The sequence below is a fragment of the Ylistrum balloti genome, unplaced genomic scaffold, assembly GCF_031769215.1.
Source record: "Ylistrum balloti isolate Yb309-2 unplaced genomic scaffold, AGI_CSIRO_Ybal_v1 Utg369702, whole genome shotgun sequence".
NCBI lineage: Eukaryota > Metazoa > Mollusca > Bivalvia > Pectinida > Pectinidae > Ylistrum > Ylistrum balloti.
In genome coordinates this window covers 664,977-687,965 of record NW_026781932.1, presented here as the reverse complement: position 1 = coordinate 687,965, position 22,989 = coordinate 664,977, and the positions used below count along the sequence as shown (strand labels likewise).

Below are 22,989 nucleotides of genomic sequence, written 5' to 3'. Positions count from 1 at the left end.
GTTTACCCCTATCCCCAATGGTCTGCTCTTTATTAAGACGGTCGACAGAAGAGCAAAGTTTCATCACAGGGAAATATAGGAATGCTATTGACACACACGAAAAAAAAAATAAACAGACAGTAGAGGTACCATATGTACTGCAAATTTTACATGTAATTTTTATGGTGTGAATGTAAAGCACGGCGTTATGTAATGTAGTTTTAGAGGTGAGCAATTAAAATTTCATTTTGTCTCTCAACCTTCATTTTTGTTGATCTGTGCCAAAACAATCGTATGTTTAACTGAAAGTTCTTGACGAATGACAGTTATCTGAGAATCATGATGACTTTTAACAAAGTAAAGGAAAACTTGACAACATGAAAACAAATAAAACCAAATTAAATTAGGGTAAGGACTGAAACATATTTGTACTGGTACTTAATTTTACCTCTGTTTCAGTAATTGATGTTTGCAAACAAAGAAACTGTACCGGTAGTTATGTCATAATCTTATCGGTCTTTTCAGTGACAAATCTGAGGTATTATTACTGTTTCTGCATTTATACCTGCTACCTCGTCTTGCAACATTTATAACGTGTTGGATCTTCTAATCTATAAGAATATAGAAATTTGTGGTTGAGCACTGCTCAGATTGTAATTTAGAGCTTTACAGAACACATTATCTCTCTAAAATAATAATTTTGTGCGTCCAAAACGATACATAGAATTATAAACATTATCATACAGGTTACGATAATGATTTCAATTCCTGAAGACTAGGCTGTGATTAATTCAGCCTTCTTATAATAATAATTAATAATAATAAATGACTTTATTTAAGACTCGATAACACTTTGAGTACAAGACTCTTCTAACAAGTGGTCGACAGTAAAATGTACAATATATACAACATTAAGATTACAGCATCACATATGATATAAAAATCACAAATATCACTGTAAACTAGCATAATCATGAAGGACTAAGATGTACATCAATAAAACAGATGTAATGATAAAGGCATAAATGATAGTGATGAGGTATAAATAACGGTTATAGAGTGACTAATAATATAATAAAAGGACTGAATTAGCGCGGTTTTGTAAGGGATAAAGGACTGATAATTAAAACCAATTAATTGGCAACATTCATAAAGGTACCATATTATCTTAGGGCTAAAATAAGACTGGCATAAAAATGTGGATCTAGGTTGGTAAATTGGAGATGTAATTTTTTTACAATGAATTTTAAAAGTTTTAGTTCTGTAGAAAATGTTCAGTTCCTCGAAATATTGTATTTATTTGAAAACATACTGGTGTATCGGCTAAATGAAATAACACCTTCGTCGAGTTTGGAGATCTTCCAACAGACTTGTTTTTGTGTTCATGTGAGGTTGCCGCTATCAAAGAACTTGTCAAACCTTGTCGTAAAAAACCTTGCAAAATCACTTTCTGATATATAGATGGCGTGTTGTTTATAATCAAGAATTCTATTGACTTTGTCCATCGTGTAAACCCACCTGAATTGGAAATCTAGGACACGACGGACTCATCTACATCAACTGCTTTCCTTGATCTTTCCCTACAACGAAATCAACAAGGACAGCTTTTCACCAAGCTGTACGATATGCGTGCTGATAAAAACTTTTCCCTGTGGTATTTTTACCTTCTAGAGAGCAACAATCTTGAAACCACAGCCTATGGTGTTTATAAGTGGCAGCAACACACAACACAAGGTTTCGATAGATACAGGTTGGTAAAAAAGTCAGAGAATAGCGGGATTCTCGTCTGTGAGCCTCCCGTATGTGATTCAGTGACATAGCTACCAGCTTCTTCATGGAGACCCCAACTCAAAATGGCCTCGGCTGTTCACATGGCGATAATCCAGCGACCAAAACAAACTTTTCTGATTTCCGTCATGTATTTTTTCTCTTAAATATCTGATAAATCGCTCTCCATGATACTTTTCTGGTGGTCGCCTTATATGTACCTTCTATATATCTGACTGATCTCATCCAGTGTTATTTCAGATGTATCCCAATATATATTTGACAAATTCTATCTGATGCTTTTGTGTAGGCCTTCATACAAGTACGTGTCGCATGGTACCCTGCCCCTATTTAAGCTATATGTTCATGATTAAAATTTCTCAAATGATATCAATTTTGCCCTAAAATTTTCTTGTGTTTGTTCCTCTAGGGATTTAGTTAAAAGTACATTTTTATGTTTTCATGAACAATGCAAAAACTTAATTGTAATTGATTGCTACTTAACAGATTTAGAGCCAGTGAGCTTGTTTTGTAAAAAGAACTAATTCAAGCTTATGAAATAGATATTTTTTCCGAAATTTGCACTCGCATGAGTCTCTGTGTAATATTAAGAATAAACTAATTGAAATCGTGATACAAAACATTATGCAAACCATTGTGTAAAATAATGTGTAGAATTTCTGTTACCACTTCATCAATCACTAACTAATACCCGACAGTCGAAATTTAGTTAAAACAGAACACACATGACAATTAAATCTATATGTTGTGTCACATTCAATATAACAATATATTATATATCCATGGTTGATATTCAGAGACATTAGTCGACATCATGGCATTTTAAAATTCATTTTAATAATAACATGCTTTGATTTTGAAATGTTGAGAAAACTCACATATTCCTATGTTCAAATGATTAATATTGCAATCTTCCCTTGCAACACCTAGTTACATATTTATCTTCATAAGGTAGTCCCTAATCAGCTTAATGCCTACCAGTGACTTTACATATGTACTGACACCTGACCCTGCCCCACTGATACTATGACTAGGTGTAATCAGCTTTCTTGTCAAATTTAGAAGTGCTGGTGGTGTTTCTATGGCCAACTGACTTGTTGCTAACATGATAGTCATTAAAAAGAACAGAAAATTTGTAAATAGTAACATGACACCAAAGGAATACAAGTGATATATATAAATATATATCTATGATGAGAAAAAAGGTATTCCATACATGAAAGGGGAAAAACGTCCGGATACTTTTATGATGAGGGATACAAATATGATATGACACCGAAACAGACGCCTACATGTACTACACAACACCAACAGTAGATAAGAGGAGCCCTGTATTACAGGATACTCGACACAACATGGACAAAGGGTAGGTATTACATAGTGCCGTAAACGTCCACAGGATAACCTAGATAAATGGGCTTAAAGAGAGTATTTGTCTGAACACCTAGAAGTTAAATGTCATCTATTTGATTTGTGATATTATCGCCTACATTGTCAATTCAGAATCGTCCAAGTATAACGACAGTGACACAATTTTCATTTTGACGCTTGACTGTCCGAGTTTCATTAAAACGCTCAAATGACATAGAATGTTTTAATGTCGCTCTACCAGCTTTGAGTGCGGAATCCTTTATCCTCTGGTGTATCTTTTGAACGAACTCCAGAAATAAGGTTTAAATACAGGACTTACACTGATTTGATTTCACTGAATCATATTTTATTGACATACTCAGCAATAGGCTGCTTGGAAACAAATGATTACAACATCATTGAAATCATTTTCCAAAATATGTTACAATTACAGCATTTGGTAAAACAAAGAGGTCTTGAATCTATAATTATATACATAATGGACAGTTACATTGATTTCCGAAATAGTTAAGGAAGTCTAAATTAAAAAAAAAAAACAAAACAAAGCTACATTCAATATTAAGGAAACCCAAAAGTCTCTGCTGTTTATAATTGCAACATTTAACGACAAAAAGAAAAACATTGTCATGAATATTCAGCTGCTGTCAAATCATTCATTGATACATGATACTTATCCTAAAACAAGGAAACTACTTACATTTGATCAAAATCTTAATTCAAACACAGCGACGACAAAATATAAACAAAAGAAATAAATGCACGGAGAGACTTGGAAATTAACACGGTGATTAAGACCAGTTGTTCCGAAAAAGGTAGCGTTTTCTACTATATTGACGATAGCATCACGCAAATTTTGGTTATTGTATAAAACAGCAAGTGAGCAACACCTTCAATTACAAGTTTAGAACTGGATTGGGTACATGTAGATTTAAATAATGCTTTAGAAAAAAAATAAATAAAGCAGATCCAAATAATGTTTTCAACAGCATCACACAACAGTTCAGTAGGACTTCTAATCTGTCGTTCAGAACTTTTCATTGAAACTAAGGAAGAGGCTGACGAAGATCCATGTTGGTCGATATGAATATCAAAAAACCAGATGGGGAGGTGAAATTTCCCGAAAATTCAATCAATCTTGTGAAGTGATGTCACATTCTCCCATATGTCAATGAAACCGCCAGGCATACTTACGATCATAAAAAAAAAAAAAAACTTAGATTATGTCGCAAAAGGAAATAGAATATTTTCCAATGAAATCATTATCACAACTACAAAACAACACGATAGTCTAGATAAATCGGCAAGGTATCATCAACATATCTGGATGTTAACTGCAGACTTTACCAAGGTCGTCGCTACTGTTTTCTTAAGTTTGTAGGCAGTCTTTTCCACATTTATTGCCATGTTGTCACTTTATTATCTATTTTTCTTCTTTTGTTACTCAACCAGTCTCCCAGCGACCTTCCACAACGGTTTCCACAATGAAGAATCCGTTCGGAAAATGAGATATAACCGACTAGGGAAAACTGATATGGAGGTATCAAGCCTCAGTTATGGTAGGCATACTCACAGCACATAGTTATTTCATATCTGACACTAGCTATCCCGTCATATCAAATGCAGTTGTTAATCTACAATTTATTGTCATGAGTCCTTTTCCACTTTGTTGCTATTAACCGACGGGTCAAACGTTGTATATCTAAGTATTTCCAGAAATTCTACGAGTCCCATAAACATTCTATGAGTACAGGACTCGGGACTAGTATGTAGATTTATCATAACAAATGGTGTCAGTATATTTTGGTTATTACGATAAACTAATTTTGAAGAAATGAAGAAAGAAAATATGAGATTAGCTATTTGCAACAATTTTTAAACAGGTGCAGCTGCTTTAGGAAGCGTTTTTAGAGATACTGATGACGCAGAAGGATTAAGCGTTGTGGAATACGTCATCAAAAACGGTGTGAACTACATTGATGTTGCGCCTTGGTATGGTCATGGCAAAGCTGAAAAGGTTCTTGGTCGGGTCGGTATATATTTCTGATTGATAATTTAAATCTGCGTTCAAATTTATTGATCTGTGTTTCAATAGAGCAGATTCCAATTGTAAATATCTGGAAGTACGGATAATCGCCATAATTCTGTTCTTAAAGCTATACAATGTCTGAGCTTTTAACTATAAGTAGTAATAATTAACCAACATGTACATTGTAACAAGTCATGTCTGCCTATATATCGTGGATATAAAGATATATTTTCCCTAAACAATAGAAAAGAAACAACGGTATACATGTTTCAGCTGTGCATTTCTGTTGTTTATGGTCAGTTTGACCATCGTTGTACTTTATTAAAATTGAAGTATATGAAAAATTAAAAGTTATTTCCAAGAATTATGAATGTCAAATTTATCTATTTTTTATTCAGTTGTATTGAACACCACTCCAATCTTTACTACGAAAAACATTGCTTAATAGTATGCCAACAAATTCAGCATTTTGTTCTGTTAAACATTTCCGCTTCATAATATAAAGGCAATAATTTCCAAACACATGAATATTAATTAATGACGCAGCTGTAGACAGAATTAACACTTAACTCTGCCCGTTGCTTTGTTTATCAGGCTTTACAGAACATACCTAGATCGTCCTATTTCATATCAACAAAAGTGGGTCGATATCTACCGGACATTGATCAAATGTTTGACTTCAGGGCAGAGCGCACTATCAGGAGCGTAGATGAAAGTTTAACGAGACTAGGTTTAGACAAAGTCGATCTTATACAGGTAAATTTCTATCCTTATTCTAATGAATTTATCAAACTGTCCCAAGACTAACATGATCGATTTACTTTCCTCACTAAACGTATATTTGACCAATAATTGAAAAATACTTTAGCATCAAATTACAATTATAAGATTATTAAAATAAAATTTAAATTCAAAGCCAGGAATATCAGGTTCAAAACTATTCCATTTCAATCACACTAAATGTTATTTGCAATCTAAAGAAGTGCACATCGGTAAGGCACTAATGTCATGAGTGAATTTTGGCTTTTCTGCCACACTTCGTTTGAACATTTACTTTCTAATTAAACTATAGCAACGTGTTTGTGTAGGATACCATTCTTATTTTCAAAGATGATTGTGACTTTCGCATGTATGTTCAAAATCGAACTTTATAATGATAATTCAATATTTTTTTCATATTCTATTAATTTTTAATAAAACAAAACACTTTGATTTGTAGATACATGATATTGAATTTGCTGATAATACAGATATAATCATCAACGAAACATTGCCAGCACTTCAAAAAGTAAAAGAGAGTGGAAAGGCAAGATACATAGGGATTACGGGATATCCATTAAATCTACTAAAGTAAGTTCCTTACATCTGTTTGTACGCGAAACCAAAATATTTTACCTTATAAATCATATTTTCACAACACTAGATAAATAAAAAAAAAATATTTGAAACAGAAAATATGAATGATATTCTTGACAAAGCTAATATCATTTGTCTTACACGAACGCGCTAAAATAACAAGTTGGCAATTTCAGGCGTTGAAATAAGAAGAAATTTTTTTTTAAAAGTTCAAATATCGTAAAGTAGTAGACTGTGATTGTTTAATTTGCAGGGAGGTAGTGGAAAAAAGTGTGGTCAAAGTGGATACTATCTTATCATACTGCAGAGCATGTATGCATGACAACTCATTACTAGACTACCTGCCGTATTTTCACGTAATTCCTTTATTTTTTTATGACTCCGGATCGAATGATCGAGGAATATTTTGTTCTGTCTGTTTTAACCTTGCCCGTAACTATTGCACCTTAAGAGTTAGGGCTTTGATATTTTGCATGTGTGTTCCTTGTGACAAGACCTCTCTGATAGTATCAAACTTTTTCACCGTGTGACATTGACCTTGACCTTTGACTTACATTTGAAAAAACCGAAATAAAAATACACAGTGAAGACATAAATGATTCCCAAAGTGTGCATTCAAGTAGCATATGCCTTTCACAGAACCTTTTAAATGTTCCACTTCTAACGTTTGTTGCTACCTGAGACATAGTGTTTTATAAACACATCTTGTTTTCCTCTCCATGCTAAGCATTTAAGTTCCAAAGATATTTTTAAGAAAAAAAAACCTTATTGAAACAAACGCTAACTTAACTTAGAATATTAATTTTCCTTGTGATACCGATACAGGAAAAGGGGGTTGGAGTAATAAATGCTTCGCCAGTAAGCATGGGTCTACTCACAGATCGAGGTCCACCAGACTGGCACCCAGCTCCCGAAAACGTCAGATGTAATTGTGCCAAAGCCTCTGCTTACTGCAAGGTGAGATTTAAAATGTGTTACACGTGAAAAGGATTTTTATTAAGTACATGCCATTATATAGACCACGCCAATCTAGCTGCATAATTATTATATAAGATTTTGAATAGAGTCTTAGCAAAACGTTAAAGCAGTGATTTTTAACAGGAATTGGGAATGGATTTTTCACGATTGGCACTGTCCTATTCACTTGACCTGCCACTCGCAACGACACTATTTAGTTCAGCAAGGTACGTGTTTGTCTTTTCATAGCTGTATTGAAAGGAACGTCGAATTGTAAACCAGCTCTGTAAGGAGGTGTCATAAGCAATGAATATGTGGCGAAAAGATAAAATCGGTGAACACGCTAAAGAGCTTCGAAAGTTTCGTTAATATCAGGCTTGATGAAACAATAAGCCTAATGGAACTGTAGCGCTCGTCTGGTTAAATTTTTTTTATATTTATTTAAATGAACTTAAAAAGTTCATATACAATTCATTATGTCAATGAACAAACATGGGTCTTATTGGTAATCTGAAAATAAAGAAAGCCAGTATGTTGTATACAAACTAAACTGCTGAACATCGCTTGTACTAATTGAAGATTGCCTGAATGTTGTAGGAATTCAACTACATCGACTCCAGTTATGTTTAGATCGAACAGCGGGAGAAGATTTGTTCGTAGTCAGTTGGAAAATATAGAAATTATATAGAATTGTAGATGAAACATTGGTTATATATCAATGAGGATCTCAATCTGAATAGTTCTTTACATAGTGGGCAATTCGACCAGAAAAAATAACCTGTTTCTTTTTCTTGTTTTTGGATTTTGTTACAGTTTAACAAATGCAAAGAAAAATCTAGATTCTCTTGTCGTGCCTTTGACCGACATAGAGAGCAATACGAAGGAGGAAATTATGAAAAGGTAAGAGAGTACCTTATATATAAAGTTACATAACAAATGTATTTCAGCATTAGATAGGGGTGTTTCGCTCTGAAAACCTCTGGATTTTTTGTTTGTTTTTGTTGCGAAGCAGATGATGGATGAGAGACATCACTCGTGTCCAATAACCTACAGAAAATTTAAGGAATGTGTTTTTCTAACATGCCACAATTTATTATTATGAATATCACAAAGTTCCAAACGTGCCAACGGTCATTATAATAATTGTTATCCTTTTCTGCCAAAAGGAGTGGAATTTTAAGCGCATTCGTCTTGCTTGCAATGATTAATAAAATTTGGTAGTTATCTACTCGTATCTTTTGCAGACTTTATAAACTGGTATTGAATTATCAAATATGACAAGAACTCCGTCAATATCATATCAAATTACTATATCTTGTCCATGTTTTGTTGAATTCCACCAGATACATGGCGCCGTTGAAGAACCAGAACTGGGAAGGTTTAGAAGTGGAGGATTATCGGGCTATCTTAAGTGGAGAAAAAACTACATCTACCATACTTGCTTAATGAGAAATGGGGTATATCCTGGCAATCTGTAGAAATTTTGGAAGCACTGAGTACCTCTGATAAAACTGCTTTCAAAAATGTTAAAAAATGAGCGCAAACCTGCGAATGACCCACTCTTATAGATGGAAAGTAAAGAAACTTCTTTGATAAAATATTTCCAGCAGACACCGATTCCCTGACATGTCATGAGACATAAATTCCCTGACATGTCAGGAGACACCAGTTCCCAGACATGAATGGAGACAACCATTCCCAGACATGACAGGAGACACCAGTTCCCAGACATGACAGGAGACATCAATTCCCCAACACGACAGGAGACATCAATTCCCAGACATGACAGGAGACATCAATTCCCCAACACGACAGAGATCCAAATTCCCCGACACGACAGGAGACATCAATTCCCAGACATGACAGGAGACATCAATTCCCTGACATGACAGGAGACACCATTCCCTAACACTTCACGAAACAAGGTTTTCCTAGAGGAAAAAGACAAAGTCCAAGGCACAAGTTCCCAAACTGTACAGGACACAATGACAGAATCACATAATCTATATTACTTGTAACTAAACCAATACTGTCTGAGTATGCTTTTCGATGGTATCTCCTTATTCTCATTCTCCTTTCCTCCTTGTTTTCACATGGTACAAAATAGTAGTAACTTTGCATAAATCATTATTTGATAAAAAAATTCAACAAGGTCAATAATTTTGAGTTAACTTTAATTATTTCTTTATAATTCAGTCTGTACGAGTCCAATATAAAACTAAACCCATCCGATAACCAGGTTTAACACGAAGCAAAACATCGAAGTATTTAAGGATTGCATTACCTCAATAAACAATAGAATCAAATGCTGATATGGTTTTTTGAAGTTTATTTTGACTTTATGTTGAAAGAAACATACAACCAACTCCATCTTTAGAATTATTACACATATCTGTTAAGGGTGATGAAAAGATTCAAGTTGGTATTTACATAACTTAAATAAATTCTCAAAAAACGAAAGAGAACATGAGATGTACAATATGGTGGTAAATTGCACTGTACGTAATGACATAGAAACCTTAATACAATGTGTATACCTGTGTAGATATTTTCACATACCTTGGTTATATAAAATCCATCATGATAATCAAGCTTCAATATTCATCAACATACAGAAAAATAGTGATTCCATATGAAATACATGCAGCACTTTAAAGCAACACATTTGTGTATAAAAAGCACTAACTTAGCTATGATAACTGTTAGATAGAATAGAATATTTCTGCAAAACTTAACCATAAAACCTATTACAAGTTTGTAACAAACGGTACTGTGCATACTGGTATTAACATTGTCAATAAGTTGTCATCACACAATCTCATATCTAAGCATTTAATATTAGTTCTCTTCCCCTCCTCTATTTCTTTTTAAAGTTTTGCAAACAGTAATTTTGAAAACTGTTTAACATCTTTTTATATATTTGCATCAAACTGACAAAAATCTTTCTAAAACGTAACAATCAAGTCTAATTTACAATACCAGTGTGCCACTCACTTCTGCTCTGAAAAATATGTGTTCTTTATCAGTAGGATCTCTGAACAATTGTCTTGAAAATCACATTGAAGATAAATACGGTTATTATCTACAGGATATGATTACCATCAAAGTCTGAGTACAGTGCTTCTTTATAATGTAATCGAAGGACATGCATGAATGTTATACTGTCTGTGAACTATGTTCTAGGGTGAAAGTTATTATTGTAGAATTATGTTACTATACATTTGAAATGAGTGTATCCCACTTTTAACAGATCTGATGCAGTCCTACATAAAGGATCAACCGCCTTTAAATTTGATGAATAATTATTATTTACATCAGCATATAATGTAATTGGTCACTTGATTAAATGTTAAAAAGGACTATACAACAGTCATTTTCTTCAAAGCAAGCATTGTTTGTGACCAGAAAAATAGAGGGCATTTAATATACATTCATAAAATGAATGACTACAAATGTCTATCATGCTGAAATAAAAAGTTCCTTTAAGCTTGAAGAATTAAAGTATGTATACATGTATTTTTAAGTTTCTCAAACAATGTATCATCATACAGCTATTACACACACAAAAAGTTTTTTGGTTATCTTTTGATCTGATGTTCAAATTGTAAAAGGACGAAAGTTAAACCGAATGTTTAATCAAACATTAAAATGAACTACGATATAAACATGAACTGATCATTCTGCATTTTGATATTGCCATTAATTTTCATTATTTTGTAAGTGTGGGTTCTACCATGTTTACAACTTAAGCATATTCAGAAATTATTAAAGTTCTAAGAAATTTTACAAGAAGTCAATACTTTATACATAGCTGTCGTCATCATTTTAGCTGATTATCATGATTTTCAGCATCTATCCATATCATGTCATTTACAATTCAAACATTGATATCAAAAACACCATTTACGGAGCAAAAATCTCCATGTAGCAGGAATTTTCAATACAACATTTGAGGCATGAAATCACAGAACATTGCGACATTAGAATTTTTTTGTTTTTTCATCAGTGACACTTTAAACATGTTTACTGTATACATGTTATATAAACATGTGAGATACTTCGCTAAATCACAAGTGAACTTTTGTACAATAGTCAAGGCACAGCTCAAGAGACATTTCGTCACTAGTCCATGTATTATCCACCTTCAATCTCAGATATATAAATTAGCACATGGAGATTCTGCAAATCATTTGATACATTCTCTTCAATAAAATGTGTCTTTTCACTTCATAATGCCAGACTTCACTGCCATGCAGACAATTTGGAGAATTTGTCTGTTATATTCTTTCAGCAGCAGGTGCCTAGAAAAACATGAAAAAAATATTTCACTACATTTGTATAACTTTTATAGTCTTGTATTCATTGTAATTAAACAGTCTACTTTGTGCACCACATCTTATGATAATTGTCCGTTCAGTCAATATAAGCTTCAGAAACAGGCCCACAACACAAAATGTTTCATACCTAAAAATGTGTACTTAATAAACAAATTGAAATCATATGGGCAATAGGAAAAAAAATTCCAATCATAACTACAAGACCGAGTTTTAAAGTCCAAAATGTTGTACTACACAATAGAAGATGATTAAAAAGTATCAGCATTCAATACTACCATGAAATCTTCATTAAAATATTAAAAATTTCGTCAAAATCTAAAAGCTGTAGATACTGGGTCATGTTAATTTCAGGTGAAAATTAATTTCATCAATATGCAATACCAAACTTCAGATAAGTGATAATTAGTTGATGATGGAATGAGGCCAGATTTCTGGTCAGTCAGTTGAAAAAGTGAGAGAACATCCATGTTAGCAGGAATGTTTACACAGGTATAATTATCATACCTGTTCTGTTGATTTCTAAGCACCTCAAGTATATAGGCAGTTACTGAAGACAAGCAAATTAGTTGGAATAGTACAATTCTTGAGAATACCTTGATTTAGATGCTTCAATTGAAAAAATTGTTTTCTTTTAAATCTTGTGAATTATTACTTCATTGGAACAGTATTATTTGAATTTATATATGAATAAAGATGTATGTACATAAAACAAAAATATAAAAACTGGTGAAATATTGTACTGCATCAGTGAATTCATTCTGTTTTTCTTTTTACATATTCTGGACAATTTTATAATGTTTATCTGTCTACTTCATAACAAATCTATCCATTATCTTCAGCGAAAAAATAATGTATATTTTTTGCAATAAAATAATTGAAATGTAACTGGACACTTAAGGCTTTTAGTGATTTTAGAGATGAATGTACCGTCAATTTCCCTTATATTTTCAATTATCCCTTTTCAGCGCCTTGATTTCAAATAAAGTGTTTATCCTATAAAGTTATGCTTTAAGAATTTTTAGTTTCATAAGTTAATATGCAATCAAGACATGAAAAGGATATAATATCAATATTGCTCTAATCATTGAAAAAAAAAACAACTTTGAGCTTAATGAAAAAATTGATTAAAAAAACTTCACATATCCTTTTTAATCTTTCCTGTCAATTTATCTCCAGGCAAGAAGACTACAGGGTATTTAAATTTGTAGTATTAGAGATAACTCTACCTGTTGTGTTCCCCATGAAAGATAGTCAGGTCTAGTTGCAGCCTCATACTCTTCCACAAGTTGTTGAATTACCTCCCTTGAATTATCAAACTCGTCTAAATTGTCTTTAAAAATTGATTCCTTCTTAAACTGGTCCATAAAAGCTTCACGTTTTTTGAGTTTATCATACTGTCTTAGAGTCCTTTCAAACAACTGAAAATATAAAGGAATTTGAAATTTTTTATTTTTGAAAATATAAAAATTAAATCAATGGTATCAATTACATACCATTTCTCAATACATTACGCAATTAACACCTTTTATCAATTTATAATTCTTCATAAATCAGTTGAGAGGCCAACACATTATCAGAATCAGGACCTTATTTTTGGACAACTGTATAGACTTTCTTGTTGATTCTACAGAACAGCAATTATACAGTGTCGGCTTCTAGATGAAGATATGATACAATGAACATATTAAAAATATTTGTACTTCAAGTAATTTGTGTATTATTATCTGGATAGGATAAATCAAATTGATATTACATTCGTCATCAGAGAAGAATAGGATGAAATCATTAAATTAATAAAGTCTGATATCTGTCATTAAAAATTGATTATCTTGTGCAAATGCAATATGCAACTGCAATGACTGTTGATGATCACAGTAATTCAACCAACACAATCATAACAGTATTGTTTCTGAAACTTACTGAGGAAATACTTGTATGATTAGCTAGCATGAGTCCGCTGACTCTGTGAGCTGTCTGTGTATATGGAGATTTTCTTGAGAGAGCCACTTGGATACTGGCCGGTCCCCATGGGATAAACTGAGCTAGCTTCCGCTCCCTGATTCGCTGTAAACTCTTGTGCACCTGTACATTTAATGATACATTACATTATTAGAAATGGCCTGCATCAAAACAGGCCATTCACAAACAAGATCCCCAAATCTCACCACCATCACCAAAAAATGACGGAAAATTCACAGTTGAATTTTTTTTTAAAGTTTTCATCCACAAATCCAACTCAAAAACAATTAACCAGCTGTTTCAGAGATAAGCAGACATCAAACTGAAGGTTTTCTCTGTTTTTTTTTTATTATAGATTGATTCAATTGAATGCCCAATGTTTTTCACAGTATGGCTGCTCTCCATCATCAACAGTGAATTGATGAATTATGTTAACTTTTAAATCCAAAAATCTATCTATGGTATATTTTTTGTTTAATCAGCATCTAACCTAGCTTTTCATCATAAATATTTATAGTTGTAATACCGACAAGGTGCTGTCTTATTATCATAAGGCTTCTTGAAGATCATAGAAAACGCAGAATTCCTGCACCTGCTTGGATGGAGATTGAATGTAAAATTTAATCAAAGTTGATGATGTAGACATAAATGTAAGTGATCACAATAATTAGGTAAAGTCTATTTGAATGTGTGCAGTGAAGCATAAAATTGGGAATTGTAGATGCTCTGTATTCCACAAGACATGCTATGATTTTATTTATCCTGGGTAACATGTTCAGTTCGCTGTTTAAAGAGTTCAGACATTTTTTGTGCTATTTCTAATGAGAAAAATTCAGATTTCTATTCCTGAAATTGCAAGGCAACCATTTTGTTCTTACTATTAAATCAGTTCTGAAGATCACAAGATGCATGGCATCATAATGTGATAACTATATTAACAACAGCCCCTCCCTTCCTACTTTAAGACAAACAATGAAGGGTGATGATGGTGGGCTTAATAAAAGGTCATCTATGTTATAGGGATATGGATGATTTCAATGTGAAGAAAATGAACTTAATTATTTTTATCTTAATTAAAGAATTCAAAAGACTGATCATGTACCTTTTATACTACAAATTATCTCTAATTTAATTTCTCCAGTTGCACATTTTGAATGATCCTGATAAAGAGATTTCACTTTGAAAAGGTTTCAGAGGTATCAGAGGATGTCTGTCACTGTACCTGTGTTGGGTCAACCTCGCCCTGTATGATGTTGAGGATAGATATGTAGCAATGGCTAGCTTGACGATGAACGTGTGTTGATACCATCATGTTTTTGGGCTGTAACAATCGTCTCATCACATCCAGTACAGTTGTCTTTCGAACACTAGCAACCTGGAAACAAAAAGAAATATGGTAAAAATAACGAAGTATATCAAAATCTTAATATTTATTTGATATAGTAAGACATCTATGTGAACTTGCTCCTTAGTTTACAAATAATATCCATGAGAAAATACCTGCCATCATGATCCCCACTACTTGTCTGAAAGAATGTAGTATTCAACTTTAAAGGAGTTTGGTAGAAATGCTGAATTGTTATCTGCAGTGATCAAGATACTTTGTCCAGGTTAGAGCATGTAAACTATTTCTTAGATCAGTGAAATGGACACTGTCAACAAAAAAGCAGGCATGATATGAAGGAAGACTATTTATGTGATTTTGGGGTGAAGCCAAGGATGAGTACACATGATATGAGGGAGACTCGTTACCTCTGAGCTTGTGGTGAGGGTGTGTAGATTTATGAGGGAGAGTCTTTACCTGTGAGTTTGTGGTGAGGGGTGCAAAGATGTGATATGAGAGAGAATCTTTACTTCTGAGCTTGTGGTGAGGGTGTGTAGATACACGAGAGAGAATCTTTACCTCTGAGCTTGTGGTGAGGGTGTGTAGATACAGGAGGGAGCGTCTTTACCTGTGAGTTTATGGTAAGGGTGTGAAGATACATAAGGGAGGGTCTTTACCTGTGAGTTTGTGATGAGGGTGTGTAGGTATGATATGAGGGAGAATCTTTACCTATGAGCTTGTCATGAGGGTGTGTAGATATACGAGGGAGAGTCTTTACCTGTGAGTTTGTGATAAGGGTGTGTAGGTATGATATTAGGGAGAATCTTTACCTATGAGCTTGTCGTGAGGGTGTGTAGATATATGAGGGAGAGTCTTTACCTGTGAGTTTTTGGTGAGGGTGTGTAGATACATGAGGGAGAGTCTTTACCTGTGAGCTTGTGGTGAGGGTGTGTAGATACATGAGGGAGAGTCTTTACCTGTGAGTCTGTGATAAGGGTGTGTAGGTATGATATGAGGGAGAATCTTTACCTACGAGCTTGTCGTGAGGGTGTGTAGATATGAGGGAGAGTCTTTACCTGTGAGTTTGTGGTGAGGGTGTGTAGATATAATTTGAGAGTCTTTTACCTGTGAGTTTGTGGTGAGAGGTGTGTATCCTGTCATCAGGTAGTGCAGACGTGGTGTTGGTATTAAAGAGGCAATCAGGCCAATCAGATCATTATTCATGTATCCTGGATATCGCAGTGTAGTTGTACTTGTGGACATAACTGTTGATACCTGTTTAAATAAAAAATACACAAACTTTAGTCTAAATCAAAATGTTCAACTTAAAAACATTTTGTTGATCGTGTTAACAATAAAGATGTTGACTTCTAAACTCTTAGTACGAATAATAGACTATAAAATATCAAATGCACAACACTAGGTTCGCATCCTCAAATTTCTGTTTTTTAAGAATTTAATCATGTGTCTGTGTTCACAAATCGATTCCAAAAAAAAAGAATAGCTTCAGAAATTATCTCCAACCTAAGTGTTTAACCTCAAATGGATTATAAATTTTTAAATGATTCCTCATACCAGCTGATTAATTTGGGCAAAGGACGGTGTATCTATGTGGAGCCTATCAGCTGCTATCCTATGTAATGCTGTGTTGTCTAAAACTACCTGGAAATAAAACAAATCCAATCTATTAAGAAATCTGAAGACACTGTTTACTGTAATACATAACACATAAAAATATAAAATGGAACAGATATATCAGTTAACACTGAAATTGCCAATTAACTGTTTATCATTTTACGTCAATGGCCGAGTCAAATTAGTTCCTGGCCCATCCAACGCATCAAGTTAATGTGATTTTTTGTCAAAATCAGAGGCCATAGTTTTATACAGCTGTAACCAATTACTACTTCTTGTTGTGGCAGATATGGTAGTAAAAGTCTAGAAAACTCACCACACAGTCAGCATTTTGTGTGAGACGCTTCAAGGTCAAGATAGAATTGTATGGTTGAACCACCACATCAGAGATCTCATCCATGTTGGGGAACACAGAGTATGTCTGTATAAGTTTCTTTGGAAATCTTAAAAGTGTAAATATAGGGTTAAAAAAATCCACTCATCTGCTTGTCAAGACGAGTCAAAACTACTTGCGGGCGAGTGATTTGTTTCAGCTTCTTGTCCGGCGGGCGAGTGAAGTTTGTTGCTCTAACTATTGGATATTCCATAATAAATGACGTTTATAAACTTAAACACTCTTAAAAATAATTTCAATCCACTAATAGTCGATCAAATACATCAATTTAGTATCCTTCTTTACACCATGTGTCAAGACTCGGGCTGATCCAGACTACGCGAAAACCTATTACGTCACCACAAATGTTGGCGTACATAGTTACTGTCAAAAAGTCAATGTTCTCGCTTGCCTTAACAGTGAATTAAGTATGAGTAAAAGAATAAAAGCAAGTGTTGAGTTTAAACATTTGATATAGAAATTGATAATAAAATTTGATAATAAATTATGTTTTGTTGCCTTTTTTCTTCGGGTGAGTGAATATTGGATTCAGGCAAGTGAATTTCAAGTTTCACTTGCCCGACAGACGAGAAGCTGAAAATATTTTTTTCTAGCCCTGAAATACCTAAAAAGCTACATTATCAATATAAATTCTACATTCCAAACAAGGCTTTGGGAGTTAATCTTTCAGATTAAATTTATCTATCATTTATAATTAACTAGCAAAAAATTTTAACATGTTAACTTATAGAATGTCAGTTTCCTGTCCTTTTTCTTTAATTCATCTCTATGGAATTTAAAGAATTCAAAAATTAATAACTGAATTTTTTTTAACTTGTTTTCATTTCTTATAACAGGGAGAGTAATTACCTGTCATTAAGTTTCTCCAGTAGGTAGGACCCCATACCTGATCCAGTACCGCCAGCTATTGAATGACAAACTACAAATCCCTGTAAAAGATAGAAACAGCATAGAACATCAGTCTGGATAAAAGTTTAAACATCACTCATCTTAATCATTGTGAATATGTTTAAATGGAGGTATGTTTCTAATCAAGAAATAGTGTACATGTATAACAAGTATTAATAAATATTTTAGACTATAGAAAAGATTTCACATATCCTGTTTATATTTGTGTAAACTATACACTATATCATACAAATAGAACACAAAGTACAAAAGAAAATCAACGCCTTCAATAATCACAGAATAATACGGATTACTAGGACACCCTTCTTCAGCATTAAGAAAATTTAGCAACTACTATATGAAAACTAGAAAATGTCTGTAAGACATGAATGCCCCCCCCCCCTGTGAAATAATAGTGAAAGGTCCGAATGAAATTGTTAGGTGGTATATACTGATTTGGGACGGGACGGACGGACATGGGCAACGCTATATGCCTCCGGCCATAAATGGCGGGGGCATAAAAAAACTGCATTAAAGTATCGAAATATCAGATACTGTAAAATCCTTTATTTTCATGGGTTTTTTTTTATTTTTGTTGATTTCCATGGGACTCTAAATCCACAAATTTAATGTTTCCAAACTGTTAAAATGAGTTTAAGTACATCTATAGAGCTATATTTCTCCAGAACATCAAATGTCCACAAGAACGTCATATTTTGCAGAAAAAAGAAAACTGAAAAATTGAGCCCCATAACATTAAGTGATTTTACCATACTGTTTAAACACTGTACAAATAATCTTTTCTTTCTGCCTTAGATATTTGACATTTATAAGAAATGAACATCATTAACAGAGTTGTAAATTCAATGCTGTTAAATCTTATGGGACTCTAAGCTCTTAAAGAAATGTAAAATATTAACGAAAAAAAAACAATATCACAGCAATCAATAAAAACCTCTAAACTATCGCTGCCATCAGCCTCCCGGTCAATGATGTCAAAGATTTCTTCATACAATTTCTCTGCCTGGGCATAGCCACTGGCCCAGTTATTACCAGCACCTCCTCCATGTTTAGACAGGTACACATTTTCTGGGTTGTATAAGTTGGCATATGGCGAGTTCATGATAGTGTTGATGACCCTGGGTTCAAGGTCCAATAAGACAGCTCTGGGAATGTAGTGTTCATCATCAGCCTGTAACATGGTAACACAAGATTATGATCTCTGACACATTTCCGTGTTTTAGTTCACAAAGTAATTTCAAAGAAAGAAAAGAAAGAAAGAAAGAAAGAAAGAAAGAAAGAAAGAAAGAAAGAAAGAAAGAAAGAAAGAAAGAAAGAAAGAAAGAAAGAAAGAAAGAGAGAGAAAGAAAGATAGAAAGAAAGAAAGAAAGAAAAAGAAAGAATGAATATAGTCATTGGAAAGAACACTTAAAAATTCTGAATTCATATATTCTTCCATAAATATGAAATATGGAGCTGCATATACTAGTCATTTATACTAGGGAGTATCTGACAAGAGTCTGACACTTTTGGACTTGATGACCATGACATTGGTTGTTATGAATTACAATCTTGATGTTATTTCCGTTCGAGTATCTGACAAGAGTCTGACACTTTTGGACTTGGTGACCATGACATTGGTTGTTATGAATTACAATTTTGATGTTATTTCCGTTCTACACAAAATTGTTTACTACTTTTGTGGTTACATTTGTTTTGTAGCTTTTTTTCTCTCTAAAACATATCATTTGAATTTTGATTAAACACAAAGAATAAGAATACTACTTTTCTTGAAAAAAACATGTAAATTTATACAGAATCAAATAATACAACAGTTCTGAAATTCCTAGTTTGCAAAAGAATCATACATTTAAACTACCTACCTGATAAAAGAAAACATCTTTTCTATCAGTTCCTTCTGTAGCATATTCTTCTAAAATACCCTCTGCAAAATAAAATAATTTGTAAAACATGTAGATCAATTGTTTTTTATTGCTGTATAATGAGAATACATCAAACAATTAGCTTGGCATGATCAGATCAGTCACTGATTCAAATATCTTAACAATTATAAATGTTACATTTCACACCATAGGACAATAATTCAAACATACCCTGTATTGAGATAACAATACTAGTTTGCACTGAAGTTGTTTCTGTAGCATTTTGAAGCTAAGAAATAAAAAAGAACCCATGTATACTTTCTGGAAAGTCAAAAAATACAAAAAGTCCCAGATCATCTGAAAAAGACCCTAACCCCTTTTCAAACACTCAATGCAAACCCTGATTAATAAATGACAATCTACAATACCTGGACTGATGCCATGTTCTGAGCAGAGCTGCTTCCAGAACTCCATGCCAACTGAAAATAAAACATTGGAATGTTAGATTTCTGTAGGTGTACATGCATATGGTAGCTATGGTAAACTGCAATAACAGCTTGATTTGCCATGGCCAAACTAAATGTACCAATAATAAAGTGGGTTCAATCTAAATTTTAAAAAAATAACAAAAAACAATTGTTGCATTGATTCATGGTATTTCTAACAGAATCTCCAGTAAAGTAATCTGTTCCAATAAAGTGCAGTGATGCTAAAGTAGCTGGAATATATAAAGACAACTGGCTAATACACCACAAGTAGCTGCATGACATTGATGTCTGAATGTGGAGACAGAACACTTCTACTATTGTGGAATTCACAGTGCAGTACAATCAGCTTGGGACAGCATGCATAAGAAAAGGAAGAGCAAGATTTTGTCAAACATATGTTTATACTGTGTGTATGTTTTTTTTTTATTTTCTACATTTAGCATGAAGTTGTTGATGTATAAATGTATTTTTTGTTGATTAAAGCTTTAAAAGAAGAAAAACAAAATGAGTAGAGTTAGATAAGTTAAGTCCCTCTTCACTGTACCCGGATACTCTAATTGTGTCAGATGTACTTATGACAAAAAAGGAAAGTGCCAGAGATTTTCAATAAATAACTCACTAATCAATGTAGGTATGTAAGGTAACATGTGATGTCACTGGTTCAGTATTTATTTGGTCCAAACCCTATGTGTGTGACACAGAATTCCACCTTTTCACATATGGTAGTGGGCTATGTCCACATCTATCATGTCTGTGAAAATGTCTAAAATCTGGTATCAGATTTAAAGGAAACATGATTTATATAGATCTAAAATGAATAATCTTGTATACCCTGTAACCTTGCAGACTTCTTAAAACCAAATTTGAAAGAGACAATATCGATACAAATATAAATTGCATCTCATTTTCACAATACAAAAATGTACCCGTTATAATTTATGAGGCTACAATAAAATTGGAATCAATCAGGGTGTCAAACTTGCTTCTCTACTCCACAGGAGACATTTTGTATTGGCCACATTTTTCAGTTGTAGGAGAAAAGGTATGATTATTCATATATAGGTCACTGGAGCATGCTACAAACAAGAACAAAAAATGGATTGGAGGCTGTATATATAGATATATACATACATATAGGTATTAACATCATCAGTCAAAACACACATAATAATGGTAATGTTAATAAAAAATGACAGCATTTTTGTTTTTCTGAATTTGTTGGACTTTTAAATATACTTAACACACAGATGATTTTACACAAATAAAATTGACATGAACTCAAACTTTCTCTTTTTCTGAAAGGACTCTGTAATGTAATGCTAAGTAACATCATTACGTCACAAAATTTATCAAAGCACACACAATATCAACGTCAAAATATTTGCACGATCAACCAGTCGCTGTTGTGTGCATTTCTTGAACCAGTAAACCATATTTGTTGCCATTTTATTTTTTTGTTAACCCAGGATGCCATTGTGGCATTAAAACTTCGCATTTCCAACTACATGACTCGTATTAATTAGCCCAGTACTTAGGCCTTCAGGCCAACTGAATCCTGTCTAATTTCCAACAATCAATTTCCAATCATACTTTAAAATTGTAGTGGTTGTAATGTGGAATATGCAATCAACCAATGTCCTATGTAAACATGCTAAATTCTATTTTATTCGGCCGAAAATCTCTCCGGCCTGTGAACACAATAAAGCTGAAATAGTCGATTGAAATACAGAAAACGTATTAAGTAAAGTGTGTAGTACTTTGGTTGCCACATTGTCCAAGTTGGAGGGTGATGATTTCGCGTGGCATCGTGACAATTTCTTGTTATTCCGTCACAGCGTCACATTCTTTCTAGAATCCCAATACAAAAACTTGTTGATACTGCTCGAAAAATGGCGGCAGAGCAAAGATTTACTTCCGGCGACAATTAAAAATAGAACCGGACAACTGTAAATATTGACGGAATTCAGTTGAAAGATGTTTGTGTTCAACTTCAGCGTCATCCATTCAAAAAATATCCATATTACAATCGTTTATCGCATTGTCCAAGTTATAATTATAAGCAATTACTGACCGTTTCTAATAATAATAATGAAAAAATCATTCAATTCAAATAGGCCTACTTCTATATCTTATGTTATTTTTGTCTCGGACTTAAATTAATGAAAATATTTGCTGTATGCAATACCAATAACTTATCACATTTTAGAGTGAAACCAGAGGTGAAATAACCACTGAAAGAAAAACAAATAAGAAAATAAGACCCAGTGTAAACTTAGGTAAAAGAAAGACAAACATTTTAAATGGTCGTTAGGTATTTTCAAATTTGCTATTAGAATGTATGCGCTGCTGTTTGGGTATCCGTGATTACTAAGCTTCCACTTTAACATTACCCTTCACACACGCACTTACAATATTATATATATTTTACTTTTTAGTCTGATATGTGACCCCTGGAATACCCACAATTTTAAACAGAAAGAAATATGTTCAGTTTTCCCTTGTCATGAGTTACAACTAATGCCACCATCATATATAAGCATGTTCCGTTGGTTGGGAATGTCCTGTGTTAGTACTTACACGCGCGTATATTTCTACATGGAAGGA

The 22,989-nt window shown here is 33.3% G+C and overlaps 2 protein-coding genes across 2 annotated transcripts; one reads left to right on the top strand and one right to left on the bottom strand.

Annotated features, from left to right (window-relative positions):
- The first annotated feature begins 3,059 nt into the window (after positions 1-3,059).
- LOC132565228 (uncharacterized) lies at positions 3,060-8,923 on the top strand. The gene is made up of 10 exons (XM_060229863.1): positions 3,060-3,133; positions 4,588-4,694; positions 5,019-5,164; positions 5,759-5,920; positions 6,384-6,514; positions 6,774-6,876; positions 7,346-7,477; positions 7,622-7,704; positions 8,291-8,377; positions 8,821-8,923. Exons 1-10 carry the CDS (start codon positions 3,060-3,062, stop codon positions 8,921-8,923), a joined length of 1,128 nt encoding a protein of 375 aa, XP_060085846.1.
- A 711-nt stretch (positions 8,924-9,634) lies between these two features.
- LOC132565203 (tubulin gamma-1 chain) lies at positions 9,635-22,267 on the bottom strand. The gene is made up of 12 exons (XM_060229835.1): positions 22,143-22,267; positions 20,326-20,376; positions 19,898-19,959; positions 18,970-19,206; positions 17,976-18,055; positions 17,049-17,175; positions 16,673-16,759; positions 16,223-16,372; positions 14,996-15,148; positions 13,735-13,896; positions 13,041-13,232; positions 9,635-11,778 (listed from the first exon to the last, which is right to left on the bottom strand). The coding sequence occupies exons 1-12, from the start codon at positions 22,189-22,191 to the stop codon at positions 11,755-11,757; spliced, it is 1,374 nt and encodes a 457-aa protein (XP_060085818.1). The 5' UTR covers positions 22,192-22,267; the 3' UTR covers positions 9,635-11,754.
- Positions 22,268-22,989: the final 722 nt, after the last annotated feature.

What these genes read in the sequence shown, in the direction of transcription:
- LOC132565228 (XM_060229863.1), top strand. Translation starts at nt 3,060, where the DNA reads ATGTACTACACAACACCAACAGTAGATAAGAGGAGCCCTGTATTACAG. An exon ending in ACAAAGTCGATCTTATACAG is followed by an intron (nt 5,921 to 6,383) that starts GTAAATTTCTAT and finishes TTTGATTTGTAG; the next exon opens with ATACATGATATTGAATTTGC. An exon ending in AAGCCTCTGCTTACTGCAAG is followed by an intron (nt 7,478 to 7,621) that starts GTGAGATTTAAA and finishes GATTTTTAACAG; the next exon opens with GAATTGGGAATGGATTTTTC.
- LOC132565203 (XM_060229835.1), bottom strand. Translation starts at nt 22,191, where the DNA reads ATGCCACGCGAAATCATCACCCTCCAACTTGGACAATGTGGCAACCAA. An exon ending in CTGGAGAAACTTAATGACAG is followed by an intron (nt 17,176 to 17,975) that starts GTAATTACTCTC and finishes TACACTTTTAAG; the next exon opens with ATTTCCAAAGAAACTTATAC. An exon ending in TTGCCCAAATTAATCAGCTG is followed by an intron (nt 16,373 to 16,672) that starts GTATGAGGAATC and finishes TTATTTAAACAG; the next exon opens with GTATCAACAGTTATGTCCAC.